Source organism: Cibotium barometz, chromosome 17, assembly GCF_041138505.1.
Source record: "Cibotium barometz isolate CiBa-2024 chromosome 17, ASM4113850v1, whole genome shotgun sequence".
In the NCBI taxonomy this organism is placed as follows: domain Eukaryota; kingdom Viridiplantae; phylum Streptophyta; class Polypodiopsida; order Cyatheales; family Cibotiaceae; genus Cibotium; species Cibotium barometz.
The window spans coordinates 7,371,406-7,383,741 of NC_141062.1; the positions used below are offsets into that span (position 1 = coordinate 7,371,406).

Sequence of the window (12,336 nt, forward strand, 5' to 3'; positions counted from 1 at the left end):
CTACATGCATCCGCCTCATATGCGTTTGTGTAGACAGATTGGGAGGCCCAGGGGCATGCCTGGTAGGGGTGTTGATACCGATCTTGTTATATGTTGATGATATTGTTCTAATCTCAGACTCTCCAGAGGGATTACAGAGACACCTAGATGCATTACAGGCTTTTTGTGCGGATAGAGATCTGACAGTGAACCTTGGGAAAACCAAGGTTATGGTGTTTAACACCACATAGGCATGGGTGACGAGATCAGAGCCTCCGTTGACTTTTCAAGGGGAGCCGGTTGAGTACGTGAGGTTATATGTCTACTTGGGAGTTACTTTCACACGACCGTGTTTCTCCCTGAAGGAGGCAGCATAGTTAGATTAGCTCGAGGGCATGCAGCCTTGGGGGCACTTGAGAGGCAGTGTGCACACATACAGTTTCAGGAGCCACGCACCAAATTGTGGCTATTTGATACGCTTGTCACACCGACCCTCCTGTACGGAGCTCCAATTTGGGAGCCCAGTATACATCACAGATCTCAGAGAGGGACAGATGAGGGATGGAGGCAAATGGAGAGACCACTGATTATGATGATTGCCCGCATGATTCGGAGCAAATCAGCTGGGTGCCGCACCAGTAGGGACCGAGGCCCTATTCGAGGTAGTTACCTTTTTACAACGGCTATGGGAGCTCCCTCAACAGAGGTACTCCCGTTTGGCATTGACCTCATCCATAAAGTTGGCAGAGGATGGAGATACTCATTGCTGGTACGCTCAGATAAAATCATAATTTGACCTACATGGTTTGCGGCACTACCACCCTTTCACTACAATCTGGATTGTCCATTTTTGGATCTCACCCGCTCAGAGCAAAACCACATGATCAGGATGGATATCATCAAAGTGGACACAAAGAGGACATGGACTAGCCCCCTCGAGCCCTTAGGCACGAAAATGGCTCATTATAAGAGCCATTTTCTACAACTCTCACCAGATGATATTATCACCCGCCTGGCCTACATGGATGTACACCTATCACATGGGAGATCCGGATCTCATCACACCAGCTGCGGATTGAGACAAGGCGATATGTACATCAGATCTTGGATGACCACATTTGTCAGCTATGCTACCAGGAGGCAGAGACAGAGGAGCACTACATTTGTTGATGTACAGTCTATTATGAGATCCGAGGTAGATATCATTGCCTCTTCCGAGAGGGTTTCGGGCCGTTCCGAAGGTCATGGAGTTTGAGGATCGGAGATGCCTGGGATTGTTCCTACTTAAGCTCAGGAGACACACAGAGACCCTCTTGGCAGACAAGGGACCAAGCCATGATGTACCTAGATAGAGGACCCTGACAGATTTCTTTGGCACTAGCACCAGCACCCCAGCCAACACACCTCCTGATACCTCTCCATTGGGCCATCAGGGCACCGACCACGCTCCTAGGGAGTCACCACTGATAGAGCAATCATCTTATGTTGTGCTCGTCGGCCATGCCCACCAAGACCCTGACCACGGCATCCTCACCAGCGCCACATCAGAGCCATTATTGCTCGGCATCGGAGGCGCCTACCTCGCTTCTACGCTTTCTCCATTCTAGACAGCCCCATGGCGGAGATACTTGATCTAAGGAGAGGGCAACACTTCAATTGATCAGCATACATGGATCTACCTGATATACATTTTCTAGTATTTTCTACTTAGTATCATCTCGGAGTCTTACAATTCTGTTCTTATAACTGTAAGACAATTAGTTTGTTGTACTTTTTAGTCTCATTTAGTTGTTCTCTTTGATGAGACACCAACTTCAGATGTACTCTCTGTTTTGGTCTCATAGGCCATTATGGCCTCTTAGAGACGTTAATATATCTCCGCTGCCCATGATGTAGCCTACGCGCCTCTGTCTGCGCTGCCCACCTGGGCGCCTCTGCCTGCTCTGTGCGTAGGCAGTAGCCTATTTGCTTTGCCTGCCTCTCTTCTCTACTCTGTGCATAGGGAGTTGCGTTCCTTTTCCCACCCAGCCTTGCTCAGGCTCCCAAGGCAGCAACTAGGGGGAAACATGTCTCAATCCCAAGAGGGAGAACAAAATGGTGAAACAATCTTTCACACCCCCATGAAGGCACCAAATGCCTACCGCAGAAGACTGAGAGAAGGGATCATGTCTCCCCGCTCACGAAGGCTTGCAAAGATGGCCCGACGAGATGAGGCAGTTTATGAGGAGATACAACTGCACATAAGGACAGATATGAGCACCATGCGACAAGAGCTTGAAGGAATGGACTGAGCAGATGCATGCCCAAAAGAAAGTGATATACGAAACGCTAAAGGAAGAGATATATGCCCAATTGAAGGGAGAAATGCAAGCCCAAGTACGGGTTGAGATGGAATTAGCCCAAGCCTTGATGCACTCGGAAATGAAAAAAGAGATGCAAAAATGGAAGGATGACATGCTCTGGGAGATTAGCACAACGGTTGCATCGTATGAAGGCACCTTGAAGACATGTATGGCTGACCGCGAAAAAGACATCACAGAAATGCAAAACACTTTGGAATCATGTAAGGCAAAAGTGGCTGCGGGTGAGAAGGAAATGCATTCATGGGCTGAAATTGCGAGTGCCACAAGGAAACAAATTGGGGAAGTTAACCCATGCATTGAAGTAGTAAAAAAGCATAAGGATACACCAGTCAATAAACTAGAGGTGATGAATGCTAAATTGCAAGAGGAAGCCAAGAGACGGGCACGTACCTTACATGTATGCGTAGTTGGTTGGGAAGATAAGGGAAATCCCCAAGAGGATGTAAAAGCTCTTGCAAGAAAAATTGGAGCCACTAATGTACCCATTACTGGAGCATGGCGAGTAGGGAGAGAGGAAACCAGGGCGAAGATATTGATCATCAGGTTTCGTGACTTGGAGAAGAAGAAGCCTTTCCTCTCCAAAAGGATGGTCCTTAAGGAGGAAAAGATTTCTTTGGATGAGGACCTTACACCGGCACAGATAGCACACGGGAAGGAACACATGCCGCGTGTGCTTGAGGCAAGAAAAGAGGGGAAATGGGCGGTATACAGAGATGGCCGAGTCACCATTACGGAGAGGAGGCCCGCTTGACAGTGCACGGCACTATGAGACCTTGTGATTCACGGTGTGGAATTACAATGGAGCCCTTAGAACAAATGCAGGATACTTTGAGGATACTTTCAGACACAGTGATATTGCTATGTATACGGAGACCCATCAGTGCACAAACAAGAGGCTTCCTGACGTACGGGGTTATAGATGGGAATCAGTGTTCTACCCTCAGCCACACACAGTGCACCAGAGGATCTGGAGGAGTGGAGGAGTGGCAATACTTTACAGGGAGGAGCTTCGTGACAAAATACATGTGGTACATAGAGATGCAGATGCGAGGTACACGTGGGTCCGAATATGCACAGAGAGGCTCCGCGACCTATATGTGGCGATATGCTACTTTCCCTCAGCCCACTCCAGGTTTGCACAATCAGGAGAGCCGCACTATACGCCACTATATGATGAGATCACGAGGTTTTCCAGCATGGGATACATATTACTATTGGGAGACTTTAATGCACGTACAGGCATAGAGCAGATAGAGCTGTATGATACTCAGGAGGCTTTGTACCGGGAGATCACGGCAGAGGATGTAGGGTTGCAAAGATCAGCACAGGATGAGGGGGAGTTTACAGATTATGGCAGGCATTTTCTCACTCTCAGGAGTGCACATGGGTTGGTCATATACAATGGCCTATCGAGAAGGCAAGGATCAAATGCTCTCACACGCCCGAACTCTAAAGGGGGAGCGAGCACAGTGGACTACTTGATGGGATCTCCTTCAGTGATACCTGATGTGCGGGGTTTCACGAATTCCAGTCGGCCCATTGGCATAGCAGCCGATCATGCATACATGAGTTTCATACTAGTAGGTAGATCCCCAAGAGATGGGCCAGCCACTCATCTACCTAGGTACCCAAGATATCAGTTTACACGTCAGACAGTTGGGGTTTACCGAGATGCAGTATTTGATGGCTTGTTTGCTTTAGACGCGCATAGCCCTCTGGACGAGATTACGAGAGGATTAGCAGGTGTACTACATGCATCCGCCTCATATGCGTTTCCCTGCAATATGATCCCCCCCCCCCCGCAGCACTGCCCCACAGAACAGTTGGTATGATGATGAGTGTCGTGAGACATAGGCACAGCTACAACGTGAGATTGTCATGGGGACTCACACGCATAGAGAGGCCAAGATGATCTTTCGGCGCCTCATCTTTCTCATGGGGTACGGTGTGCTATTGGTCAGATGCGCACATCCTCACACCAGCTAGAGATTGAGACTGGCAGATTCAGAGGAGTACCAGCTGAGGCCAGGATTTGTCAGTTGTGCCAGATGGAGCCAGAGACAGAGTTACATTATATATGTCACTGTCCAGTATATCATGAGATACAAGGCTGTTTTCACTGCCTGTTCAGAGAGGGTTTCGGACCACTTTCCAGAGTCATGAGATACCAGGATCAGAGATGCCTCGGATTATACTTGCTGGAGTTGCGTAGACATAGAGAGGGTCTCTTGAGAGGGAGGGGATCAGAGAGGGAGAGACACATACAGAGGCAGATTACAGACTTCTTTCGACCAGAGATTGAGCAGTCAGGCCAGCAGGCATTGCAGCTAGCCCCAGAGTATAGCCACACCAGAGGTACACTGATTGATCGGGCTGTAGAGCTGGGGCGGTCTAGGCGCCCCAAGATGAGAGGCCCATCTCGACACCGGCGGAGACTACAACAGAGGATCAGGACCATACTAGCACGGCATGGGAGATGTCCAGTTAGAGTACTCACCATGGAGGACATTGAGGATATCCGCCATCAACCGATGAGAGACATCTTTGGATAGTGATGTATATGATGCTTACCTTTGTTGCTGGAGTTTTCCTCCCCAGATGTTATCCATTAGGAGCTCCTAGTACCTTACTTTTCCTCAAAGTTATTGTTTCAGTTTCAGTTAGTTGTTTAGGTTGTTTTAGCTTTTCTTACACAAACATTGTATCAGATCCACCAATTGTTGTAACCTTTTTGGTCTCATAGGTCATTTTGGCCTTTTGAGGACGTTAATATATCATTTCATTTCATTTCATTTCTCTCTCCACCATGGAGTTCCATCCACCATAGTGTTCCATCCACCATAGACTGTCTGCTACATACCTTAACCCTAGCAGGCTTGTGACCAACACCAACATGTTATGTTATATTTGTGTGAGGAAGATCACTGAAAGCCAACACTTATTTTAACAAGCCCATCAAAGGTGTCTGGCTGCATGTATTACCTGGGTGATGTGTGCAGTCAAACACGGCAGGACAAGGAGGCCTGCTTCACCCATCAAGCCACCAAGCCCTGCTATAACTGCAATTGTTATCGGAAGGGTTTTCTGCAAACAAAAGTAAACATCATTTTGTTATATGCGCAACTTGTGATGGTAAAAAGTAGCGATTCCATTCAAGCCTTCATCAAAGTGCATAAACAGTGCTAGCTGATCCATCAAGCAAAGGAGATGTGTGCTACCTTAACAAACCCAATCGTTCTTCACCTTGTGCAAAAGTTCATTATGTTGTCAATGCTTCAATAAGATATAGACGTTTACATGTAAAAATTGCATGGTTTTACTGGTCAAGTAAAATAATGGCGTTAACTTAGATGTAGGAGCACCTCAATGTGACAATTAAGTAATAGTCATTGATGTGCTCCACATTATCCATGGTTGTAAAAGTCCCTCTTAAACTTAGTACAGGAAGGAGAGGGGTTTTTGTCAAGACGTGCTGCAGAAGGCTAAGCAAAAATTAGAACGTTAAGGCCCTTACTCCAACAAGCAGTTGGAAGACCTAGTGCTCTCATACACGTTGTCTCTTCAAATGTGCAACCGTTGTCAATGTACGAGGTTGGTGGTTGGTTTTAAGACTTTGTCATTCTTTTGATAGATTTCTTTAGCTACAAGAGTAGCAAGACAGCAGAATTTATATGGAATAAAGACAAGGTAGTATTGGAGATTAAACTATTCTAGTTGCAGCAAAAATTCATTTGGAGATTGTCACTCCAAACCTCTCCTTCACTGCCACAATCAACTTTTCCCATCCGCCCTTAATCTCCTCTTTTAGGGATGCATATCAGCTAAACGTTTCCCCTTCTAGACAGTCAAGTGGTATCTCGGCATGGTCAACTGAAGACCAATCCAAAAGTTGGCAACCTTGGGAAAACTCCCAAACATCGGCTTCAGGTCGTCCCCTTCCCCACCTCTCAAGGCACCAGTATTCACCATGTTGTGAGGTCAAGTGAATCACCAACAAAGATACTAGAAACATCCAAATGAAATTACCAACCATAATCATGGTATTTACAATGCATTTGAATTATTCTTCCTTAGGTGAAACCTCCCCACCTTGTAGAATTCTTCATCAAAATACATTGCCATTTCTCCTATTGGAAATGATATATCTACAAAAATGAAAATAAAGAAGATACTAATTTTGTGCATCACAATAATTTGAGTAATTACTAAATTCAAGGAGTAATCAAGAATCATGTACTTTTTTGGAAGTAAGGTTAACTGGTAGAGTCTATCAATGCAACGATGACAGCAGTCCATGTTTTGAATAGAAATTGAAAACGAAAAGCAAGCATTGCATGGAGGAAATCAATGATTGACTAAAACCTGGCTTGCGGTAAGAATAATTGCCCATGCAGTAGACTTTCGGCGGTAGTCCTTGCTTTTGGTAAGGCAATGTATAGCTTGCATCCCTATGATGTTCCATAGCAGAAACACAAAATGTACAGTCCTGCAACAACCTTCTCAATTGGGATCAAGATTTGTAGAAGCACTCAAGTGTGCTGCCGCAAGTCAAGCTCGCAACAACAATATAGCTACTTGTACCGAGACTCTTCATACTTGTTTTCAGCCCAAAGTGACAGTAGTTATTACATGCCAAGGGCAGCTGCAGCAGAAAAATTCCATATTTTCAACGTTAACAGCAAATCCCTCCCACAACTTACTTGCATCCATGGTACCTACAAAACAATACAAAGTCCTATATTTGATAAGCTAAAAGATTGTCATACCAAGTTTTCAAGTGATAAGATCCATGCCCCAAAATAAAAGACAGACAAATGCATGTACGAAAGATAATAAGTAAATTATTTCTACACCACACGCATGCACACACATGCATGGAGAGAAGGGTCACTATTGAAGGCAGCAACAAATGGACTGTGCATAAATGTGTGCCTGTATGTGTGCTTTGATGAAACAACAAAAGGACATCAATAAACCTAGTCCATGAAATTTATATGCTTGTGCAGCTACTAGGCAGCCACAAACAGACAGTGAAAGCATGAAGACATCCCATTCTACATCTTCACAGTCCAGCTGCAGATGAAAGAGCCGAGTAGATATAGTGCTATCCTAATTTGTAATAAGGCTGGTGTTTGAGGAGAATTCTTTAGAGGTAGAACATGATCTTGAGATTTAAAAGATCCTCAAAAAGCCAGATATAATAACAATCCTTCAAAGGTCAAATATGCTCTGCACCTGCTGATGATCTGAACACCGCAGGGTCAGCGATGCTGGAAATGCTTCTATCATCACTGATCTCAATTTTCTCCATATGAAAGAAATTCCATGAACATGAGTTCATAAGCAAAAATGTAGGTAGTGAGAGAGCAGATAATCAAAGGGTCCAAGAAGTGCTGAGGGAGGCTAAGAATGTGGAAGCAAAGAGATTATGCACTTCTGCCTTTTACATGGGGTCTATCTAGTCATTTAGATAGAGATGTAAAGAGTCAACTTGCCACACACACAAAAAGAGAGAATGCATGCAACTTACAAGGCCAAGACAAATAGCACTTAAGATGGAAAATTCCTCTTTTCTCTTATCGATAACTCCTTTAAATCCTGCAATATCCAGGAAGCAATAACCCTGGTTAGTGTGTACACCATTACCAACTTACACTGAAATCAAACACCGACAAGGTCAAAGATATATAGGCACTTTCCCATCATCCATGAATAGATGTACTAAGGGAAAGTTGATATTATTTCCAAACTTGACAAAAAACGAAGTATGACCTTGACTTCATGAGAATCTACTCACATCAAAAGGTACCCTGCATTGACCAAACCTTGGCAAGTAGTCCTCCTTACATTAAGAGGACAGAACTAGTTACATTAGGATAAAACCAGTAAAGACCCCACAAAGGTATGTTCGACATGCCAGGGATGGAGCCCATCCCTTGGATTCCACAACCACAAAGTGCAAATCCATCTTTGCAACCACAAAGCCCGAGGTCCACATGGATTATCAGTGTAAATAACATATTTTTACATGGACACATGAACTTTTGCTGGAGAAGGTGCACTTTTCAAAAGACACAGACACACCACAAGGTCACATAGGCATGGGTAAAGAAGGATCGTAAATGTTGAAGCTTACAGAGTTATTCATATTATTTATTTTGAAAGCATCAAAACTCCTAAATTGGCATACTTAATAGAAGTCTCCTTTTTGCAGAGAGAAAAAAAAAACTCCTAAAGTGGCATTAACATGCACATGCAAAAATACTTTCCAGAATTCAAATAAGGTAAGGAAGATGCATACCGGGTAAATAAGTTCGAATCACCTACATGTGGGCAACAAATTAAGTTACTTTGAATGTAAAATGTGAAAATAGTTCAAAATAAATTATACAAAAACAGTAATGTAAAGCTAAAGGGCGATATTGCATGTTTGCTTCTTTTTAAATTTGATGAATCTTTTTGTATTGAGTTCAAGGTAGCACAATAAGCAGAGCATAACACACTCTAATTTGTAGGAAAGAGTTATCCACAGAAAATCAAGCATGGTGAAGCCAGCTCTAATGCATAAATCATGACAAGACTGATGTGTCCTCTTTACATTGTTGACCACAACCTTGGAAGGGAATCACCCCTTTTATGTGGAGCTAGTCTTCTCTCGCAAGGAGACTCCTATATGCCTAGCAGAACAGCTTGACCCTGCTCATAAAATAATGGGACCAAACACCTCTTTTGAGCAGCAGTCTAGTAGCCTTGGATATCAACTACGGAATTTAAGAACAACATGAGTGTTTTTCCACCTGGATTTATTAAAAAAACAGCATGAATGTACATCCACCTGGATTTATTAAGAACAACATAAGTATATTTCACCTTGCTATAGCCTCTTGGTCTCTTACTAACCAAGAATCCCTGACCTACCAAAACAAGCAGTAACAGCAAGTATTAACCACTTTGTTGGTTAACATGGTTTTGCCCGCTTGTCCTAACATAAGGAGCTTTTGCCATCTTACCCGCTCGACAGGCACCTATCTCCCGTAAGATGACACTGGAACATATAATGCAGCCTTACCATGAGCTTAATGTCAAACAAGGGAAGTCTAAAAACTTCGTATACATACATGCATAAGACTAGTAATGGTGGCCGGACCATCTTTAAGCTTTGGCCGGCCTAGTGTGAACACTAGTCACTTGTATATAAGTCAATTTTCATAATAAGCAATACACCGTCATTCCCTTGCAATAGAATACTTGTGAGCTCTTCTCTCCTCTACTCTTTCTTGCATGTATGCTATTGAATCTTGCTTGCTTGATGGATGCGTGCTAGATAGGTTTGATTGTAGGTTTCCCTATTCCATTAGTTTCTTCCCTTTCCACCTTTTGTGAGAGAGAACCACCACGAAGTCTATCTCCTTCTTGCCTCCACCTAGGCAAGGGAAGCTCTTCCTTCACCTCCTTAGTGAAGGAGCATTCCGGTGTGACAACGGAGTGACGGATATATTAACGTCTCTAAGAGGCCATAATGGTTTATGAGACCAAAACTGAGTGTACAAGAGAGAAAAAGAGTGAGAGATTGAGAGAAAGGGAGATTGCACGACAGATTTGGCACACTCATGTGCTCTTGATTGATTGAAAGATGCAAGAACCTTGACTCATTAGTATCTAAGATGATGTCATGGGTGACATCATGTGCTGACATCATCATAAATGACATCACTGCTAACGTCATCATGGATGATGTCATCACACATATATCTAAGAGACTAGTCACACACACACACACAAATGTGATTACATAAAGGGTGGTTCACCAACATAAATACACAAGCTGGAGACGGTTCACATGTGAAGCTCCGAATCCCAACAAGCCCCCCTTTGGAGCGAAGGTGAAGAAGGCCGCAATTTAGACTATGTGATGTGATGCAAAAGAACACAATGGCACCAACACCTCTACTCTCATGATAGGCCTGATATAAGGGCTTGACTACTCATGCGTGTGCCTTCATCAATCTATTCAATCCCCCCTCCCCAGCCGCCCTCTTTGATCTAAACAAGGGTAGAGAATAAAGGGCTTACAATTATTACACAAAGGATGGAGAACAAATAGATGAATAAACACACAAATAGGTATAATCAAGTTTCGGGGGACAACCTGGGTAGAGAACCCTTATCGACACTCGAAAAGAAAGAGTTTAGAAGGCGTCATTGGGTCAGACTCAAAGACAAGACCCTCATTGAGATAAAGGTTACTTATCAGCGTAAGAGCTTTTTCTTTAGTTGTTGCTAAAGTTTCTCATGCATCTTCGAAATCTTTTTCGTCTTCTTCTACAAAAAGATTGGCATGCTCCTTGGATCATCTTCTTGAAGCACCTGTCCTCACAATAGGAGCACTTCAAGGATTTTTTGGTTCTTCCCTTGTCTTTGTCTTTCCCGTAGAAAGCTCTGTCTGTCAGAGTTGAGTCCCGTTGTTGTTAGATTCTTATGAGGCCGATCTTTGTCAATAAGGATAGCCACCATCTCATCATACTTCATCTCCCGGGCCACTCAAACAACTCCTAGGGTCTCCGCAAATCTCTTAATCTCCTCAAGACTAGTAAGAAAAACCACTTTCATGTCGTCGTCATCTGGCGGAGCCTTTAAAGCAGTGAGCAGCTAGATGATTTGAGCCTAATGTGCATAAATGTTCTTGGAGAGATTCAAATTCTTTCATTTTTGTACCGTATAACTTCTGTTTTAGAAAACCTTCGAATTATTAAATTTTTTTCCAAGAAGATGTTCTAACTTATCCCATACCGCTTTTTCCGGCTTATCCAATTCAAGATGATGGATGAGGTTGTCGACAAGACCGAGGCCGATGTGTGCCAATGCCTTGTAATTTCGATCATTCCAACTTGTGGAGATGTTTCCGGACCTTCTGGCTTCTCATTGGTGCCTTTCACCACATTCCACACTCCACGCATCAGGAGCAACCACATCTTTGTCTGCCAAGTGGTGAAGTTATTGCCCGAAAATCTTTTGAAGGTGATACCCAATCTTTAGGAGTTCATGGTGGTACAGAGAAGGCCTTAAGCTAGAATAGACAGCAGCACAAGAAGCAAGATGTGAGCCACTTTTAATGACTGTGTTGATCAAGACAGTGAGGTACGAACTGTAGTCAAGGTGCTGGCTGCAAGACAGAGAGAAGTGGATACAACTGCAAAGATTTGGCTCCAGTAGAGTTAGCTCAATGCCAGTGTGAAGAGGGTGGAGCAGCATCACCTCAGAAGAGACAGAGAGAGCGATCACTTGAGATGAAGCAGGGCGCAAAGGAGTTTCAGCCGTGAAGCATACCGAAGAGTGGGAGTAGATAGGCGAGGTGACTCATGTGGAGTAGCAGCTGTGTGCATAGTAGGGCAGTGCGCAGATAAGGGGTAGAGCTGCAGGAGGTCACTAAGGCTGCTGGTCATGAGCTGAAGGAGCTAGACAACAGCTTGCTAATGGGCAAAAGCATGGGTCATGCAGATTAGCAGCGGGCAGGTTACCCTACCTGTCAAATCCCCACCGGATCTCCTCGTGATCGTTCCTGGTACGAGACTCGAAATCTGCAAACAAGCAAACAAACAACAAGGGGGTGCAGGCCTGACTCGCCTCCCAACCATGACAGCCGTGGGCAAGCCCACAGTCTTGGTTGTCCCCACCGAGCCACGAGCTGAGCTAACTAGGTTGACGTACCGACCAATCTCCACCTTGCGACGTCTCATACCGCCACGAAGCTACCCTCACGGGCCTCGAGATTGCTGCCGGCCTCGGCTGCGTAAAGCAAGTGCACGTCTGCACTAGATCCAGGCTCCAAGACCATAGAGCTCTCACAAACTCGCGAGACTCTCTATATGACTAATGACTAACCTTGGCCACCCTTTTATAGGCTCTTGGCCGGTCATCGAGCGTCCACACTTGGGCGCCCGCCCGTCCATACTTGGGTGCCCGGCTGTTAGTCCATCCCTAACTTAGCTCGCCA

At 44.6% G+C, this 12,336-nt stretch overlaps 1 protein-coding gene across 9 annotated transcripts in view; it reads right to left on the bottom strand.

Moving 5' to 3' along the window:
- LOC147629628 (Sodium Bile acid symporter family) overlaps nucleotides 1-12,336 on the bottom strand; it is a 137,456-nt gene that overhangs the window by 13,807 nt on the left and 111,313 nt on the right. For 4 of the 9 annotated variants that reach the window (XM_086811136.1, XM_086811135.1, XM_086811134.1 and 1 more), the window contains 5 exons: nucleotides 8,644-8,665; nucleotides 7,873-7,940; nucleotides 6,972-7,057; nucleotides 6,705-6,828; nucleotides 5,325-5,426 (listed from right to left, as the gene is read on the bottom strand). In XM_086811136.1, coding sequence (XP_086667262.1) covers nucleotides 5,325-5,426; nucleotides 6,705-6,828; nucleotides 6,972-7,057; nucleotides 7,873-7,940; nucleotides 8,644-8,665 — 402 coding nt within the window. Of the gene's footprint in view, nucleotides 1-5,324; nucleotides 5,427-6,704; nucleotides 6,839-6,971; nucleotides 7,058-7,872; nucleotides 7,941-8,643; nucleotides 8,666-12,336 lie in introns of all 9 variants that reach the window. The other 5 variants (XR_015267739.1, XR_015267738.1, XR_015267737.1 and 2 more) reach the window with 3 other exon arrangements.